Source organism: Pituophis catenifer, unplaced genomic scaffold, assembly GCF_029215685.1.
Source record: "Pituophis catenifer annectens isolate HBS135680 unplaced genomic scaffold, rPitCat1.0.hap2 SCAF_1, whole genome shotgun sequence".
Taxonomy (NCBI): Eukaryota; Metazoa; Chordata; class Lepidosauria; order Squamata; family Colubridae; genus Pituophis; species Pituophis catenifer.
Window position 1 is genome coordinate 36,713,773 of NW_027256881.1, and position 21,075 is coordinate 36,734,847.

The following is a 21,075-nucleotide window of genomic DNA, read 5'->3' on the forward strand; positions in this document are numbered from 1 at the left end:
GCTGAAATCACCCGCCACTTCGATGCCGCTAGCAAATAATAACTATTCTCCCGCCACCAATCCGGAAGAGCGAGGCCTATTTCGGCCACCGTAATAGTCCCGCCCTCATCGCAATGCGTTCTGAGCAAAATAGGCCTTTCGGGACACCGTCTGTGCTACAGTTCGAAGATGCGTCGCTATCGGGAAGTGAGCGGAGATGATGTACTCTCTTGTTTACACCTTTTTAGTTGAAAAATATGCTCCCTCTCCCCATTTCGTGAAGAAACTTTAAGTGCATTATTAGAGCGTTCTACTAAATATGCACAGGGCTGTATTTTAAATATTCGCATGCAATGTCCCTTTTTACTCGTATCCTTTTCATGTATTCAAATTATGTTTATACTTTTTTTAATCTGTAATCTTATATATGCTTGACAAATTAAATAAATAAATTCTGCCAGCACTTTTTTCAGCAGCCTTTCTAATGCAGGCTGTGAATTCTAGGAATTCTGATCCGAGGACGTGGACAGAGGTGGTAAAAATCGAAGAATAGCTAAAACGTCTTTCAAGCGTTTTGGGAGTCAAGTAAACGCGTATTTGCTTGACAGACGTTTATTATCAAGACATTTCAAAATAAGACCTCGCAGGTTGTAACATATTTAAAATACGCGCCATTTCCTGCTACTTTCCCCCCACCCTAATCAGCGTGCTTACTCAGAACTGTTTCAGAGCAGCTTCAGTGAATTACCTTTACAGACAATAATAGCCTTCAAAATAACTAGATAGATTTGGGACAAAGTCCAATGTAATTCAGTGACTAAGAACACATATAACTCATGGTTTGTTTTGACTATTTTAAAAAATAAGCCACCTTGTGTTGCTTCATCCTTTGCATTAAGTAATAATGTAATTTATTGTTTTGGATTAATAAAATGAGTGAACCAAGGTACTGATATAAACAAATTTTAATACATACAAATATTATATGCAAATATTAAATGCAAAAACAAGATGGAGTATGTATTGTTTCTAAAATGCTTAGCAAAAACATGTCTCCAAAAACATGTAACAGGTAACAAGCTAAAGGTCAGGTGTGTGAAACCACAAGCCTAGCAAGCAAGATGCCAGCTGTAACTGCAAGCAGGGGACAAGAAGAACAATAGAGTTTATGCAAGACAAAGTGGGTTAAACAGTTAAAAACTGAAAACTTAGCTAGGGGAAAAGGGTTTTGGGTGGGGGGTTTAAACTAAATGCTTTGATAGGATGCTGTGCTAACAAGGGGAGGGGGCGGTGAGTCTGTGTAAGGGGATATAACCTGACCTTCATGCTTTGTTCTGTGTTCACCTTTGTTGCACTTGTATTTGCAAATACATTAATAACCTCCTTTGCTGCTTTCAAGTTGTTGTCTTGGGTAGTTCCATATGCGAACGTGCACTGTTTACAACAGTACTGTTCATAAACCATGACTGGGGGCTTACTGGATATATAACAAGCAATTACATATTTCATAAATTATTGTTAAGCAATACAGTACCGTAATGTTTTAGTACATATGTGAAATCACTCAGTAGTTATTAATACATTATGCTAAGCCAAGGGAGCTTACTTCTCTGACTTCACTGTTAGAAGATGGGATTTTTTAAAATATTTTTTCTTTATTTTTTAATATAATAATTCCATCTTTAATTAAACAGTGTGTCATCTGGGTACAAATATCTTTGTAATATTAAACATAATAATCATAATATTTGCTTCTATCTCTTAACATATCTTCTTTATTTCACTAATATTTGTTTCCCTGTTTCTAACCAGTGTTATCTAACCAGTGATAAAATAAGTTCCATGTCATATAGTATTCAGTTTGTTCTTTCTCCTTAATTGCTAGTGTTAGGCTATTCATTTCTGCACATTCTAATATTTTCCTGATCACATTTTTTTTGCTTTTTTTTTTTGCTTTAATTTATATGCCGCCCTTCTCCAGAGACTCAGGGCGGCTTACAATGCGTTAAGCAATAGCCTTCATACTTTTGTATATTTATACAAAGTCAGCTTATTGCCCCCACAATCTGGGTCCTCATTACACCTACCTTTGAAAGGATGGAAGGCTGAATCAACCTTGAACGTGGTGAGATTTGAACTTGCAGTAATTTCAAGCAGCAGATGTTAATAACAGTGCGTAGTCCACTGTACTACAGGCTCTTACATTCTCATCTGTGGGGATCTCTTCACTTTTCCAATTTTGTGCAAATACAATTCTAGCTGCAGTTAAAATATGGATAATTAAATATGCATTCCCCTTACTATATTTTTTGGATAAAATCCCCAACAAGAATATTTCTGGCTTTAAATCAATATGCTGTTTTATCATTTTTTCCAGCCGTGTATGTATTTTTGTCCAATATTTTTTTGCTTTTGAGCATGTCCACCAGATATGATTATATGACCCAGGTATCTGATGGCACTTCCAGCATTTAGCTGACTTATCTTTAAACATCTTTGCCAACCTCGCTGGCGGAAATTGCCATCTATAAAACATCTTATACAAATTTTCTTTGTATGCAGTTGTCATTGTTAATTTATAGTTCCTATCCCAGTTTCTGCCATTTATCTAACTATTGTATAACCAAAGTTTTTTGCCCATACTATCATTGTCTCCTTCACTTGTTCTTCTTCCAATTTCACGCCTAATAAGTAGCTGTATGTTTTCTTTATCAATTTTTCTGTCCCTGTCAATATCTTGTCTAGTTGTTAGTTCATTATAAAAACCATAGTTTAACCTCTTTCTCATATCTAGAATGTGTATCTGTACTTGTGAGTACCATGCCATATCAATCCCTTGATTGCTCAATTCTTGTTTAGTTTTGAGTTCCCCCTTTTCATTCAAAACATCTTTGTACCTAACAATATTTTCCATGTTAATAACATTTGGGTGAATCATTGCTTCCATTGTTGAAAGCCAAATTATACTCAAGTAATGTTGTTCTCTACTTTTCTCCCACACTAACAATAATGCATTCCTAATATAATGTCTTTGAAAGTAACCATATATTTTATTTTTCCCATACCACAAGAAGGCATGCCAGCCCAATTGCAAATCATGCCCCTCCAAAGTCAATAGTCTTGTATGTCTCAATACAATCCATTCTTTCACCCATGTAAGTACTGCAGCCTGATATTACAATTCCCAATTATATCTCGAATCCTGCAGCATTTTTAAGCTTATTCTTGCTTTTTTTCCCTTACCAGGGAAAAATATTACTTTGAGTTTCTCAAAGTATTTTTTTTCAATTTTATCGGAATTGCTTGAAATAGGTATAGTAATCTCAGTAATATATTCATTTTTATTGTAGCTATTATTCCTATCAATGATAATTGCAGATTTTTCCATTTCTCCAAATCTGCTTTAATTTGTTGCATCAGTTTATAGTAATTATCTTCCTTAATAGTTACACATCTTGCTGTCAGATTAATCCCTAAGTATTTTACTTTCTTAGTAATTTGGATATCTATTCTCTTCATTAACTATGGCCTTGCTATGCGCACCAAAACTAGAATTGCACAAAGAATGCCAAAAAGAGTATGAATGTAAGATTTTGTCTTTTCATACTTTTGTGATAGACTCCAGAAAGAAAAATAATTTTGAAATTGGCCAGATTGGGAATATGGATGAAGTCCCACTAACCTTTGATGTGCCATCAAATAGGACTGTTAATGTGAAAGGTGCCAAAAGCATAACCGTGAAAACCTCAGGATATGAGAAAACACATTATAAGCTTGTGTTGTCCTGCTGTGCAGATGCCGCCAAATTGCCACCAATATTAATATTCAAAAGAAAAGCCTTCCCAAAGGAAGTGATTCCAAGAGGTGTTGTGCATGTCCATGAGAAAAGAAGGATGGACGAACATGGAATGAAAGTATGGATTGAAAGAGTGTGGTCCAAACGTCCTGGAGGGCTTCTGGAAAAAAACAGCTTTATTAGTGCTTGACCAGTTTAGAGCACATATTAGTGAAACCACAAAGAGAAGATTCAAAGAAGTGAAGACTCATCTAGCTGTAATTCCTGGGGGTCTTACCAGTCAGTTGCAACCTCTTGATGTTTACATCAACAAGCCATTCAAAGTGGACATGCGAGAAGAGTGGAACAAATGGATGGCTGCTGGTAATTATGATCTGACACCCACTGGACTAATGAGGAGGCCCACTATCACTCAAGTTTGTGAATGGGTGAAAACATCATAGAACTCAGTGAAAGATGAAATTGTTACACGGTCCTTCAAAAAATGTGGCATTAGCAATGCCTTAGATGGAACTGAAGAGGATATCATTTATGAAGGTAGCGAAGAAAGTGATTGTGAGCAACTGAGTTTCCTAAACTCTGACACCAGCAACGATGATGAATTCTTGGGGTTTCCAGAAAATTAGAGGAGTGCTTTAACCTTAAAGTCTCTCATCATTTGTTAATGACAGTGATGATGGTTCTTAATACCGCTGTTGACTTTACATGGTTGTAAAAGTTACATGGTTGTAAAAAGTATACATGGTTGTAAAAATTATTCTACTATACTGGTATTTTATTAAATAATATATTACTACACCATTTGGTTCAGAATACTTTTTTCCTTGTTTTCCTCCCCAAAAATTAAGGTGTGCCAGGTTTTCTCACTTTTCTTCCTCAATATTATGAAACTGCAAGTAATAATCAGCCTTATCCATCTCAAGTGATATTGTTTTCTCATGACTTTTGTCTGCCAGATTAAGTCTTCCACTGTTTTCTCTGTTCAGCTTTCTCTTATACTTTCTGAATGCATTCATTTTTAGTCATTATTTGTTGAAGATTCTCTATTTTGTCCTCTACTTTTCCTATTCTTTCCTTAATGTCTTCATGCATGGCTTGAATCATAACTTTCATCTCTGACTGCATCATACTCATTTTCTCTTGCTGCAACATAACGTCCAATGACTTTTGACCTGCTGGACTAGATGATGATGATGATGATGCTGAGGATGGCACAGATATAGTTTTCTTTATTTTGTGATACTTTAATATTTTTAAACCAATTATTGAAAATAATAACTACAATACCCCATCAGCCCCAGTATTGACCACCAAGTTCACTATCTCCTTCCAATTTCTCCTTTTACAAAGCTATTCAGGAGTCAGAGTATTCAATGTTACATTATCCCTTTTTCTTCTTCCTTCTTCTTATCTTCAGTCTCCAAAAAAAGTCTTTTTTTTTTGTTGTAATCCCAGAGGAGCCACAAAATAGTCCACAAAAAAGAAGTGACACTGTTAATTATATTTTTGCTTTCCTCTTGGATTATAATAGTCTCACTTCTTTTTTGTGGATTATATTTATGCTCCTCTGGGATTACAATTAAAAAAAACAGTGACTTAAGTTCCAAGAGCTGCAATATTTTAAAAAGTCTCAGTGTTTTACTCTCTGTCTCAGCTATCTAACACGAACAGCTTATTGATGCAGGTGGGGCTGATATCGCAGCAACACGACACATCTCCACGGGGCTCTGTGTGATCACACTGAAATTCAAGCTGCAAGGAGGTTCGGATGGACCTAAATCACCTCAAAGGGGTGATGAAGTAAGAGACCAAACTCTGTCGATCTCAGGAAGTCTGCAATCTCCCTCAATGATCCAGAAAAGGCTCTCAATCAGGCAGGAAGAAAAAGGGGGCCATTGCGTGCCTGACTGAAGCTGTGACAGCCGACTGATGAAGAAAGTGTGAAAGACTGAGGAGCAGTGTGAACGATCTGGGCGCGAGATTTCTAACTCCTAACTTCTATTGAAAAACGAGCCCCCTGGAAATTAGCCTGGGTGAAAGTGGGACCCAAAAAGAAGACGGTGGAATTGTTTTCCCTTCACCTCCCAAAACAGCGTCAAGCAAGCCTGAGAGCCATTTTTAAAACTGGAAAGAAAGACGAGAACTTTTTAAAAGAATGAAAGAACTTTGAAACTAGGAAGCTGGACTGGGGACCTCAAATAGAATATTAACTAACTTGGACATTTTTGGGGACTATAAAATTTGGACTTAGAGAACCTTTTTTTGAAAAACTTGGACTGGATAATTCAATATAAAATAAAAAGGAAGAAAAGGGAGAGAAGCAGAGCAACAGTGACATCTACAGGCAGAAGGAAATGTTGAGAGGTGCAAGTGAGAAAGGAAAAGGAAAAGAAAAAGAAAAACAGAACCTTGAGAGGATGAAGAAGATAAGGACTGGCTGAAGATGGGATTTTTTTTGATACAGTATTCTGCAGGTGCTTGACAAAGATGTGGAGTGAGGGCTGGACAAACTCTTACAATGAGGTGGCTCATTGTAGGAGCTCTTATCATTACTATGATTCTATCCTTATCAAGTGGATTACTGCAACATTTGCTTCATCCAGCTGCTCTTGAAGGCCATCTAAACACTGCAGATCGTCCAAAATGCAGTGGCACAGATCACTATAGGTACACCCAGGTACACTATATGGTATAGGTAGGCTCTGTGATCTGCATTAGCTCCCAATATACTTCCTAGAGGACCGCAAGTTGTTGGTTGTCATCTAGAAAGTTCTCCATAGCATGAAGTTGGATTATTTGTAGAACAACCTCCCCGGTTGTTTTTACCCATGCCACTAAGTCCTGTAAGAAACTCCAGATTCCCCAATTAAAGAATGTCATCTAATGGTGTTGGAAGAAATACCCATCTGATTCAGTTCCAAGCCTGGAGAAAGGCACTGGAGACAAAATAGAGGCTGGAGGCTGATTGGAAAAAGGGTTTAATGATGAAGCAGAACCACATGGATTCTGGGCAGCTGACTAAATGGAATTGAGAGGGGGGGGTATTTATACCTTCTCTTGGGCTTTGCACTTGAACTTCCTGTTCCTGTGCAAGAACATGTATTCTATTGGCTGTTGTCAGACTCCTATAGGGCCATGTACAAATCCTAGGAATTTGAACTTTGGCTGATGCAATGAAGGGGCTTCTTGGGCAATTCCTATTGTGGCTGAGGGCTAATCCTACCTTTGTTCAGATCTTGCTGCAGGGAATTTTTGCCTATGAATAGAGCTAAGCTATCTCTTTATCTCTTAAATGCTGACATCTGCTGTGGGCTATTAAGGAAGATAGGGAGTGCTTTCTGTCTCCAAGAGCACATTTCTCAATTTCTCATCCAGGGAAATATAATATTCTGCCTTTTTAATATTTCTCAAATATTTCATTCTTCTAGGAGATGGGTGTGTGCTAAACTTCTATAATGTATGCTTTTTCTGCCACAGCACTTGGCCTCTGGAGAATCACATCCTTCAGGACTAAATTAATCCTACCCTTCTGACCTTTTGCAAACTGTTGAAGACTGGAATGTTTCATAGTTTAGGATCTAGGAATTTAGAAAACCATTGACAGGTTTTCATTGTTTCTTCCAGATTTATTCTTGGTGACCACTGTGTGATTTGTCTCTTTGTTAGTGTTTTTAATGGGTGTTAAGTTGTTCAAAGCTGCAAAAAAACAGCTATTTGCAAGATGGGCAACTATATAAATTGATTTAATAAATTGTCAACAATTTATTAAAATTTATTGGATCAGATTATTATAGCCATCTTGATTTGAACTCCATATTGGTAGAATACATGATGTAAATTTGGCAAGTTTGTCCTATTATGATTCTTTTAAATATTGACAAGATGTATGAGAGATGCATCTGCTACTGGCTCACTAAATCTGCTAAAGATGGAACTGGCTCCGGAGTTAAGAGAGGTGATCAGGATGTGTTCCATTATATGTGTGTGTGTGTGTGTGTGTGTGTGTGTGTGTACAGTATGTGCCTTTGAGTCAGCTTTTGACTCCAGACAACTGCATGGAATAGTCTTTCCAATTTTTTTGGCAAAATTCTTCAGGTTTACCATTGCTTCTTTCCTATGGTTGAGAAAGAGTGACTGGCCCAAGGCTGACTTTGTGCCTAAGGCTGGATCAGAACTCAGTCTCCCAGTTGCGAACCTAGCCATTACAGTGAACTACCTAAAGGAGAAATAAAACTAATATTGATATTAGTTGATTGAGATTCTATATAATTGTAGGCCAGTCCCAAATATTCAATTACTTATAGGGAAGTAACTTTGCAGCTCCAAATTCGCCTGAATTATCTTTTTTTTTTTTTACCCATTTCAGTCAGAGGCTCTTGGCCTCTGCCTTGGTACTTTTAGCAAATGGCTTTTGTCAAAAACTGATGAGAGACGAGTGTGGCTCTGGTAGTTTTCCTGCATTTCTTGGCAGCTTTCAATAAATACCATCAACCATTTGAGCGGATCCTTTGAACCACTCCCAAAATTGGTCCTTAGGAAGAATGTTTTATAATGGCTCCAATGTTTCCTGTCAGGCTATACCCCCAAAAGGTGATGTTGAGGAACTTTTGTTCTATATAGGCTGTTGATCTATAATGTCCCAAACGTTTCCATTTTGGGTCTCATGCTTTTTACCATCTACCAAAATTGATGGAGGAAAATCATTCCAACACTTTGAATTAAGAAACTTTCAATATGCTAACTATACCCTCCTCTACTATTCCTTACTATCCAGTGGTAACAATCAGTACCCTAGAGCTTTACCACTATGTAAAACAAACTGAATCTCAACTCCAATAGCAGTTTTTTATATACCAGTAGCACTTTAATTTTACCTATTTGATTTCAACTTTCTCTCTCTCATCCAGCCCATGTCAATAAAAATAAATACCGTGCACTTAGAAGAGCTGTATATTAAAAGTAATCTGGGTACTTTGAACTCTGCAGCACAAGCCCTGACATGGCTTTCTGTATCATAGAAAGAATAATATTCTTATAGTTTAATAATTAACAAAGAATACTGTAGTTGCAGCTTTTGCCAACCCTATATAACATGCTGCTGTTAACCTTTATACTTGCCTAGATACTTATCTTTTGAGCTACAAAAAGATAAGAGGCAAAACCACTTTCCATGTAGGCTCGCAAATAAAGCAGGAGACTACCATTTCTTTCTGCTGCATCGTTAGAGCTTCCCGGGTATGTTGCACTTCCTGCAGGGTGGCTGTTTTTCACTCCGTTGTGGATGCTTTCTACGTGTTTAGCACTTCATGAGGTAGCTGCTTTGTGCTAATGCCACTGGAGCTTCCTGGGCATTTGGGCAGGAAGGCCAGGTGCAGCTGCCTCCCAAAAAGTCAGGATGGCACTCTTGGTTGGTAAAGGAGCAAGAAGACAGGAAAGCTCAACTAGGTCAACAAGGGCTGTGGAGTGCAGCAAGTCCAAAAGGCAAGGGGGAGGGATAGATGGGGAGCTGCAACGCCACTGCCATCATAAGTGCAGACAGTTTGCAAAGTGCCAAATTTTGATCATGTGATTGTGAGGTTGCTGCAATGGCTGTAACCACAATCATAAGTCTCTTCATTCAAATCTGTCAGACAAACAGTTGTAAATCGAGGACTCTTTGTATTTGGAAGAATCCCGTGCAAGCAAATCTTAATACCAAGAAAGAACTGGTATATACATTTATAACTTTATTAAAATTCACTGTGTGTAAAAAAATGATTAAATGTGAATATATACAAACATACACTCTTGTATTCAAAAGAGTAACTTGGCAGCCTAGACATAAAAATTATCAGATACTTCAAGACATCCAAAAGGACATTACTAAGTTACATCAGAAATAGTGACAAAGGAATGCCACTGATCTGTTTAGACTAATTATGACTTTTAATAGAATCTTTATAGCTTCAAAATGCAGTAATATGCCAGTTTAGTAGAAAGATTGCTTAAAGATTCAGACATTTTTTTTTTACAAAGTAGCAGTCCATGATATTCTCTTACGTCAAATTTCATTCATTTACCATAGTCTTCCTTTCATTTCATGTTACATATGTTACGAGTTTAGTTCTCTGTGCATTTCATTCATTTCCTTTACCTAAAGACAGAAAAAGTTATTTCTTAATGAGCTGCTTTTTTAATAATTTCTGCCAGTACAAAGAATACTAATCTGTCTCTGATGTGGACAACTTTTTCTATGCCATAATTGTGCAAGTAAATATGAATACATACTATCTTCAATTTTACATTATTAAGTATATGCAATTTAACTCATGTTTGCAAACCCAGTCTGAATAAAAAACAGATTTCAAGACTGCTACAGTAACTGTTCCACTACAGAATTCTCTCACACTTATGTTTGCTTTTCACTACAAAAAAGCTTTCAACAAGTTAATCATATTAAACATTCTCCCAACGTTAAAAAATTTGAATAGTTATACACATCCCTGTGAACTTATACAGCAATGAAACACTGGATGTTTATTGTGTGAATTGGATCATTCTTACTGAAATATTCTTAACTATTAAAGCTAGTTTATATCTTTACAGTAGTCCACCACGTATAACCATTTATTCAGCAAAACATTTCTTTTTCAGCAGGCTGGCCTGGCCTAACCTCTCTTTTAAACTTTTAAACTTTTTAAAATTTTTAAATTTGTCTTAAGAATTTGGGGTGTTTTAAATTTCGTTTTTTGGGCCAAATTATTTAATTGTATTTTAATGCTTTTTAACATTTGTATTATATGTGTTTTATCTGGCTGTTCACCGCCCTGAGTCCTTCAGGAGTAGAGCGTTATACAAATTCAATAAATAAATAAATAAATAAATAAACTTTAAAATTACAACACTGCAAAACAAAGCGATTTATGATCATGACTGAGGTTATAGCTGTTGCAGTGCCCCCGTAGTCACATGATTGAGATCTGGGGTACTTGGCAACTTGTTTGCACTTACAACAAGTTGAAAAGCACCCTGAGATCAGATGATTGTCATATGGAATCTTTCCTGTCAGCTCCCCCAGAAGTCAACTGGGAGGCCTGCAGGGAAAGTTAAAAGTTACTGCCATATGCCAAGAAGACTCCCTCTCTGAAGACTGGCTAAAAAAGATCCATGCCAAAATCTAAGCAGTATGTTCAGTCTTCAGGTAGAGAAGCAAGTCTGTTCATCGGCAGGCTGAAAATCCCCATCCATGTTAAAATCTAAGTGATTTTCATCCAACAAGCGAAGAGACTGTTTCTCCACTCAGTGGCTGAAAATCTTGCCTGGCTTTCAGCATGAAGGATTTGCAGTGCTTGAACAAAAAGGCAAGTCTCCCCGCTCAGGGGCCAAAAATCCAAGCAAGACTCTTCTCCAACTTGCATGCAGCCTGTCCTGGGCCCATTAGGGCCTCCCCCACCTCAAGGCACCCTGTGCTCTTTATCTGGCATTCTCTCTGTCCAGCTAACAACCAGTAAGATCACTTAACCATGACAGGAAGTGCTGGAATGTCAGTTGCTGTGTGAACAACTGAGATTCCAGGGGTCTTAAGAACTATTTGTAATTAAACATATGTAACATTTGTATCATAGTTTTAAAAATTAAAGACACAGATTTCTATTTAAATAGTTACCTCAGCTTTTTCATACTTGCCCCTCTTTCTTCGCGTAAATATCTGCATGGAGAAAACAAAACAGCTCAGGTATTTTTCTATTCCAACACATTCAAGAATCCAATTTAACAGAACAGAGACACAATAATCCAGAAACTATTGATGCCTATTATCCATATGACCTATTGCAGTCACCGATAAAACCATTCCGTGTTACTCGTGAAACGTGCAGTCTTCAGCTCTCCTATTTATGCTATTACGGGTTAATATTATGTGCAACAGATTTTCACTTAAAGCCTCTGCTAACTTTGAAGAGTGGGAACAGATCTAAATCTTTGGAAGGTTACTGCACTACTAGTCAGTGTAGGCTAAGAGATGGATCATCTGGTGATTTCTAGATGTTCTGAACTCCCACTGAGGTAGTTTAAATGTTTCATGGATAAACTGTTAGTTCAGCAGTCAGGAATAATTTTACAAAATACTGAGGACATCAGATTCCCTGAACCTTTTGTGAGTTCTGAACGAGAGAGATCTGAACCAGAGGGATCAATTGTAATATAAAATCTGTTAAAATAATTAGGAAGATACGAAACTAAAATATAACACGGTTAAAATAAAATTACACATTGCATAATACCTCATCCACCCCAATGTTATAAAGAATCATGGCATATGAAACAAGCATATTTTTTGCTGGCTGGCACTTTAAGTAGAAATGTTCAAGTCCCCTTGACAGCTCCTATAGTTTTAGCTTCTATGGCAGGAATGTTATATCACCATAAGAGACAGAATTGTAGTGAAAACTTTTTAAAACTTATCATAAATTTATCTTACATCTTTATTTGTCCAGACTGGCTATTAGTTTCAAACATTACTACCCCATAAGAATGCCATACAGGTAGTCCTCGATTTACAACCATTCATTTAGTGACTGTTCAAAGTTACAACAGCCCTGAAAAAGTGGCTTATAACCATTTTTCACACCTATGACGGTTGCAGCATCCCCATGGTCACGTCATCAAAATTCAGATGCTTGGCAACTGGTTCATATTTATGGCAATTGCAGTGTTCCAGGGTCATGTGATCACTTTCATGACCTGGCAAGCAAAGTCAATGGTCAAGCCAGTTTCATTTAACAACCACGTTACTAACTAACTGCAATGATTCACTTAACTGTGGCAAAAAATATAAAATGGGGAAAACTTTGCTTAACTGTTTTGCTTAGCAAGAGAAATTTTGGATTCAATTGTGGTTATAAGTTGAGGACTACCTGTATTAATTTTAGATATAATGATATCTAATAGGCAACATACCCATCAATAGTTTCTTCCATCAATATCTATAGAGGTGAATAAGTCAATGACACATCTGAGGGTTTTGATATTCAGTTTTAGAGAGTCTTAAGTAGCTATTCTATTTCTTTTGTTTATAATCTTCAATTTTAACAATACAGCATTTATGGTTTATCATGGACTGGCTGAATTATAATGACCCAGGAGAGAAACGGAAAGTTGAAGAGTTGTCTAAAATAGTAGGTTCTATGTTTATCTACTCTAGGATACTTTTTATTTGAACATCAGAATTAAGATCTTCTAAATAAGAAAAACGTACCAGTACAAGAATACCAGCCACTATTGCCAGGACTACAACCACAATTACAGCAATAACTCCAGGAGTCAAACGTTTCATCGTAAACTCTGGTGCTTTTTCATCAACATAATATATTACTGTGTTCTCAAATCGAAGAGGTTTACTTGCAACATTCATTCCATATTCTGCATTAAAAATTGTGTCTCCTTTGACCTGAAAGACCAGGAACATGAATTATTCAGGGTTTTTTTTTTAAAAAAAATACAAACTATTGAAATACAACACAAATTCATGCCAATAATTCCACTTTACTTTCCTTTAAAAACTCCACATACTTACATCTTTCTCAAAATAGTATGCTACATCAGCTATATCCACATCAGTATTTCCTTTTTCTGAAGCATTTTGTTTGAGATGGACACTAATTAAAGGTTCCACATACTGAAAAAAAAAATACTATCTTCACATAAAAAAATCACATATCAAGTTTAAACATAATTTTTCTGTTTTATTTTTCAGTAGTTAACCAGGCTTTTTAAACCTACTTGATAAATAGTTCAAAATTTGAATTAAATTAACAAAATATTTTAGATGAGGTCTTGATATAGTACAATTACATATTTAAAACAGACATTGCACCTTTAATCAGGGTAGATTCTAAACCTTCAAAAGTAAAATTTATATGCCCCCATGAAAGATAACCCAAAATAATCTTTCCCATGAAAATATCCAATAACTGTTATACGTACTTTAACTTTTACATGCTTTTCATCCAAAAGGTAACGGTCCTTAAAGTTTTTTCCAATAGTACTGGGAATTAAGGAAATAAATTAGAAACTCTTAGAAACAAAGATCTTTATGACACAATTTAGTACTGAAATCCACATCAATCCCTCCATCACTTTCCCCCTATGAAAACTAACTGGATAATAGTTTTGAGCAACTTGCTGGTTATTTTATACTTCAATACATGAGCTATGGTTTAGTAAACCAGAACATTAACAAAATTAGCAAAAGAAATCCATTTGCTCATGTTTTGTCTATTACTTTGCAAGGTTAGGTAAATGAGCCAGGAAAAAGTATATAGTATCTGAATCCGGCTTATTCTATGATTTATTAGACACAAAAGGTTTGAATAATGAAAGACAGACAACTAATTATATTTTTATGATTCTCTTGTTTTGGTGTAAGACATCACAATCTTGTATTTAGGAATCATGCACAGCACATTGTGCAAAACATTTTTTCAATTACATTGTGAAAAACATTTCATCTATTAAATTGCTGCACTTAAGTAGACAGTGATAATTACCAAGACATACCTTTCAATAGAATCTTTGCCTGAGCCTGCATTATTGTCAAGATACTTTGCTTCAATAATAATCCAGCTAAAAATAAAATATAAAACATTTTGCTCGATTACTCTGAACATTATTCACAAGAAATAGGACACTCAACTTGTACATTTCTAATTTTTGGTCTTAATTTGTTAATGATAAACTTGTCAGTATAAACCATTAAAATGTTAGTAATTGATGTTTTAACCTTAAAGTAAAATGGTACAACATATAGATCTCAAAATAAATTCAATTTTAAATCAGGTGGTTTACCTTGTCCTTACTACTTCTTGGCATGTAATATTTTGATCACTTTTGTCAGTTCTTCGTACTCCAGCACTGTTCACACACCAGCAAGTCTTTGTTCCATTGCACTGTTTAGGTTTGAAGTTGCCCTTTGCATCACATTCTGGATCATATATGCCATCATTGTCTACATATGCTTCTGCTGGTCTTTGACTTCTACCTGATTTTAAGCCAGTCACTTCTGCTTTCATCAATAGGCATTTTGAAGTCACTAAAAGATAATAAAAACAGTAAAAGAGTAACTTGTTAACTTAAATCTTGTTAACTTAAATACAATACTTTTGTCAGAAAGCAATGGAAAGTGTAGTGGAATTTGTTCAGTTCTTATACTTACATGTCCGACAGTTCACTGTGATATCAAGTCCAATTGATTTACACTGGCATATACCATTAGCAGTAGAACAATTTGTTGTCCGTTTGTTCATCTCACAGCTACATCCTTCTGTAATATTCAAACCAAATTATTACAAAATAGTCCTTTGTGTTCTGTACCAAATAGATAACTATTTCTATTTTTTTGTAGTAGATACCTGCGAAATCATCCTTCTTCAGGAAAAGATTCCTTTGCTAACAGAAAATTCAAATTACTGTATTTGGAATTCTAACTCTGTAATAGCTAATACCATATCTGAAATTTTCTCTATATTGCAATTCCATAAAGATTCTTGAGTTGGCTTTAAAGCAGAGCACGTATACGCTTACTGATATTCTAGATAACATTTTTATGTAACATATTCATCATTATAGATATCTTTCAATAATAAACACAGGAAAAAAATCTCAAAAATATTTTGATATTATTTCAGTTAAAAATATAATTCCAATTCAAATCATAGGTCTCAGCGATTGCCAAAGCTGCTACTTTTAAACATTTATTCTGTAGACCTCTTCTGAAGAGTAACTGTTATCTCTACACACTTCAGACTGTAAGTTCAGAGCCCTGGTTCTGCAAAAATAAACTAGTAGTACAGTATAGGTGAACCTCATTCTCAAATGTACCATACCTTTTCCCCATTAAAGTACCCTGTTTCCCCCAAAATAAGACATTCCCTGATAATAAGCCCAAATCGGGCTTTTGAGCGCATGGCAATAAGGCCAAGCGCTTATTTCAGGGTTCAAAAAAATATAAGACAGGGTCTTATGTTTGGGAAAACACGGTAGTACCAAAAAAAAAAGCTATAAACTTCCAAGTATCTCCACCCACTTCAGTGAAAAAAATTACCTGGGAAGCAACAGCAAAGTGCATTTTAGTGTTTAACAGGGATTAGCAGTCTTACTTCCTTTTAAAACCAGAGTTTAATTTCCTGACAATCAGCTCTAGAAAATGTACTCTAGAAAAGTACATTCATTTTGGACATATATGAAACCAAAACAAATTGTTACAATTTGGTAAGAACTTGTGTATGATCAAATGAAAATTAGGGGGAAAAATCCTTTGTGTGGGGGGGGAGACAAAGCAATTGTAGTTTCTACAGGTTACCTTTCAATCATAAAAAAGAGACAGTCCATGTTGTACTTGACTATAACTATGTAATCACAACCATACTTTCTCAACTATGCAAAAGTGCTTTCTTCTGGGAGATTTTGCGACTTCATGATTGAGCCTGTAACCCTAATATTCTCTGGTTATCTAAGCATTAACTGGACAATCCCGCTTTGTTTCCAAGTTCTGACAAGGTTAGGCAGGAACCATTTACTTTTCAGTCATTTATATACTTAAAGATATTTTTCCACTCTCATTCAAGCATGGCACAAGCATGCCCTGCCTTATTCTGCCTTGGACTCTGCTTTCATATTCTCCCCAAACCATGAATGAAACAGCATTGTCAGCTGCACGGGTATTAAAACAGTATTTCACCCCTTATTTTGACTCCAAGGGCAGACTCAAGTTGTATAAAAGCTTGTAGACTTGTTGTCTATTACCTTGGAGAGAAGTCAGATGACTCCAGCAGCTTAAAACAGAGATCCAAACGATCAAAAATGAGGACAGCAAACTTTACACCAGTATAGCTTTGTACCAACTTAAGATGAACGGCTGGAATTTCAACACAAAAGTAGAGAAACACCCTAAGAAAACTTTAGAAGAGCTCAGATAATGCAAAGCTACTATATTCAAGGCTTTACAAACCAGAAAACGATACAGAACCTTCCATTTTAGCTGGGAGTTAAAATGGAGTTGCCACTGATCTACATCTAATGTTATTGGTACATGGGACATTTTGTCTATTCACATTAAACTAAATGCAGGTATTTTTTTAAAAAAAATTAAAATCAAGCATGTTAAGAGTTCTGCCCGTTTATTTTTGCGAGTAAAACCATAAAGGAAATTTTTGTCTTAAGTTTATGATGTTAATTTCTTAAGATGATTCTAAAACGAATTTTAAATGATTTAGGACAGAAAGTTTCCATTCCTCTGAGAAAAGCAACACGGAAAGTTTCGTGCCGAAGGAAAGTCTGGGAACTCCAAATCGGCCTGCCCTCCAGGGACGGCTGGAGCTGCCTGAGCGCCATGGCTCTACAGGGCGTTGGCTCCACGCGTCCGCCTCCAACTCTCCGCGAGTCTCCAGGGACAGGCTGCTTCTAACTGGCTCCAGCCCGCCCCAGAAGTCGCGGCCAAGAAAGCCCGGCCACCTCTGTTCCTATCCACCGACATAAAAGCAAGCTGCCCCCTTCCTCCACGTGAAGGCCGGGAATCTCGAAGAGGTGCCATTTTGTGCGGGATTCCTCTTCCACAAGCCGCTGCCCTCGCACGCACGAACACCAGGAGCTGGAAAAGAAAAGTCGGGAAAACGCGCCGAGGGAAGACAAACCTTGGCTCCACACCGTAGCGGCGAGCGTCAAAAGCGCTCCCAGAAGGAAAGCAGCCCTAGAAAGAAATCCCATCGTCCGCGATGTCAGAAAGCAGGTAGACGGCAAGGCAAATAGGTGCGGGCGACGCTCCGGTCTCCGTGTCTTCACTTCACCCTTTCTTCCTCCCCCTCTTCTCTCAAGCTGCTCAGCAAGTTCCGCAGGAAAACTGAGCTCCTTTCGGCCGGCCGCGCCCGCCTCCTCAGGTTACACCTGGTTTCCCACGCACGCAACGCACTTCGCCTCAGCACCTGCGCCGCTCGTATCGCCACTACTTCCGCTCCTCCGAAGGTGAACCCGCGAATCTCGTTGGCTCCGAGCTCTTATAGCTCACAAAGCCACCTGCACGAAACTAGGAGCGGCCGACGGGCGGGGTTTGTGCAACAGAGAGACGAGGACTCACCTGCGCGCCCGACGAGCCATATATAGACTTTTCCGGGTGAAATACGTTGCGGGAAGGAGGTGGTGCAATGTTGTAATGTTTCTAGGGCAGTATGTGAGGTAACAATAGGCGAGGCGGTTTGAATATTCTAAAACGCCTTAACAACCATCGGGGAGATTTGCTCCATTGTGGTTTTTCTTGGCTTTCCAAAAAAATAATATTTTTTTTTTACCAATCTTGAGAGGACCTATCTACCAATTTGTTTACAATCTAAATTTACAGTGAAGATCATAGGAAAAAAACAACAAAAAATGGTTTAAAACAGACGAATCCATTTAGTGAAGAATACTGTCGTTTTAGATGTGGCAAAGGCTCCATTCCATACATTTTAGATTTTCACAATGCTGAATATAACAAAATCTTGCTCAGATAGTTCATCGTACAAATTAATAATAAAAGCAACACAAAACCATCAGTGTCCTATCAAGGATTTGTGATGAGCATCCTTGAAGAACTTGAGCTGCCCCCCCCTCCCCCAATAGCAAGGCTGGCTCTTGGTGTTACAGCATTTTTTAAAAATCTAAAGTGGAGACCCTATTAAATTAAATATACCTAGAATTCAAAAATATAAAAATGACACATAGTCAAATTAATAGTAAGATAAAGATACTTGAAAACTGCAGGTATTAAGTATCCTGTAAATATAAGAGGGTTTTTTTCCTTAAAATTCTTTAGACCCTTTCCTTTGTATTCACAATTAAAGATATTTTTCTTTCTATACTTTCACCTGAATAAATTAGGGCTTTTGTTTGTATCTATATGCTGGTTTTTATATCTTGTACTAGATTTAGGAGGACAAACTGAGAAATGTGCTCTCCTTGTCTAATTGCTTGGGCTCCATTAATATTTAAGGATGTGACAGATATGTTTTCTTAATAAACATATAATTCAAACATTCAGATAAATCAGGACTATCTTTATGTGCCTGCTCTGCATTACACAGGTTTGTGATCTGGAAAGTCAGAATAAATACCTATTAGATTTTTCCAACTTCCAAATTCCCATAGCATCCCAATAATTGTTTATTTAGCATCCCAATAATTTGTTTATTTACTGTCTTTCTATTTCACTTTCCTAACAAAAAAAAATTATTAGATAACTTGCATCAGAAAAAAAATGAAAATATAGCACAGGTAGTCGTCGACTTAAGAACAGTTCATTTAGTGTCTGTTTGAAGTTACAAGGGCATTGAAAAAAAGTTATTTATGATTGTTTTTCACACTTAAGACTATTGCAGCATCCCCATCAAATGGGATCCCCATTTGATCCCCAGGATCAAAATTCAGATGCTTGGCAACTAACTTATATTTATGACGGCTGCTGTGTCCAGGGATCATGAGATCACATTTTGTAACCTTCTGACAAGCAAGCTCTCGACTGGCTTCAGTGGAAAAGCCAGATTCACTTAACAATCGTGTTACTAACTTAACAACTGCAGTGATTCACTTAACAACTGTGGAAAGCAAGGTCGTAAAATGAGGCAAAACTCACTTAACAAATGTCTCACTTAGCAACAGAAAAATTGGGTTTGATTGTGGGTGTAAATTGAGGAGTACCTCTAGTCATCATCCAATTTACAAACTAAAAAGATCATTTTTAAAAAATTGACTGGGAAAAAGTTACATGAAACAACAAAGTGAGGTTACAAGAGTTAAACATAGTATATATATTTTAAATAATTGGTACTAAGTTGATCTCTGTTACTGTTCTCATTCTAACATGAATCATGCAAATTTTCAGTGACTAGGTATTCTTCTAGATGAGGGCATATTCTTAGAATCCCATCCTTTCATTTGTACAACCATTAGAGTTTTTCCTTCTTAAATTCAGTTCTAATCACCTCTATGATAAAAATAAAATGCCTTTTGTGTAATTTTTACAAATAAATGGCTTTAGTATCACCAAAACAATCCTGGGATGAGGAATACTAAACTAATCTTTTTCCGTGGAATAATTTTTCCAATTATGCATCCATACAAAAATTATACACATTCTCAAAAAGCACAGTGACCCAGTTCCATGAACACATCTAAGAATACACTTGCTTATTCAGACTAATCAGTCTAATACTTCCCATAGCTGTGCAATCACTAATGATTATGCCAATTTCTTCCCCACCCACAAGTATGTAATATATGGTAGCAGAAAATTTACCTTACTTTAACATTGTACATTCTCGTTTGACAAAATGTGTGGAAGAATTAGAATTGGAAGCAAATATAAATTGGCAAGTAATTTCTGCTTTTCATCTTCCTTCCTTCCTTCCTTCCTTCCTTTCTTTTTCTTTCTTTCTATTTTTATCTTATATATATTGTTTCCTAGATACAGAACAATTATAAATGTTTAAACTTGAATGTCTTTTTAAAGGTTTTGACAGTATGCCAGAAATTTTGATTGTTGCCAAGAAAAGCCTTTCAAAATTAGTATACACTTTAAGAATGCATTTTTAAAAATACTTTTATACAACTCTTAAATTATGTTAATTATGACAACGTAAGTATGTTTAAGTGGTAGTGAAACTGCATTAAGTAAGTTTATAGGTTTCATATCTGCAAATTTTGTTTTTTAAAGATAACAAGCTTTCTCATTTAGAATAAAATATGTTGCAGGATCTAATCTTGAGTTGGTCACTGGGACCAAATTTATTCTTCCAAGCTTTCAGGCTCGTGCTGTGGAGCCCATCATCAGGGAACTTCTCTTTCTCCAGAATATGTTCTCTTCATATGCTTCAGCATGAGCCCAAAAGTTTGAAACAATAAACAATAAACTTTTGGTTTCAGTGACCAACTCAGATCAGATCCTGCAACATTATCCTTGAGACACATATGTTTGCCTTCATTCCCAATAAAATACCTATGTGTTCGTACAAAACAACTAGGACAGTCCAAGCAGATCTGAGAGATCCAAGGTTCCAGTATTTTTTTAGTTCAGCAGAGTATTATAGTGCCTTAGGACATTTGAACAGGAACAAGAGAGGAGGAGGAACAGGCAAAGATCATCAGGATGATAATGTGTAATAGAAAAGAAAGCAAAGAGCAAGGGGTGGATACTAGACAGGTAATTCAACATCATTGAAATCCTTTTCTGCTAGATGGAGGAAACTAATAATATCTTTTCTATTTGGTGTTAATGGAAATAGCCAGTTTTCATCACA

The 21,075-nt window shown here is 36.5% G+C and overlaps 1 protein-coding gene across 1 annotated transcript; it reads right to left on the minus strand.

Annotated features, from left to right (window-relative positions):
* Nucleotides 1-9,594: 9,594 nt before the first annotated feature.
* EPCAM (epithelial cell adhesion molecule) lies at nt 9,595-17,862 on the minus strand. Its single transcript, XM_070947794.1, has 9 exons — nt 17,443-17,862; nt 14,967-15,074; nt 14,600-14,843; nt 14,312-14,377; nt 13,739-13,799; nt 13,329-13,430; nt 13,011-13,202; nt 11,421-11,462; nt 9,595-9,908 (listed from the first exon to the last, which is right to left on the minus strand). The coding sequence occupies exons 1-9, from the start codon at nt 17,513-17,515 to the stop codon at nt 9,867-9,869; spliced, it is 930 nt and encodes a 309-aa protein (XP_070803895.1). The 5' UTR covers nt 17,516-17,862; the 3' UTR covers nt 9,595-9,866.
* Nucleotides 17,863-21,075: the final 3,213 nt, after the last annotated feature.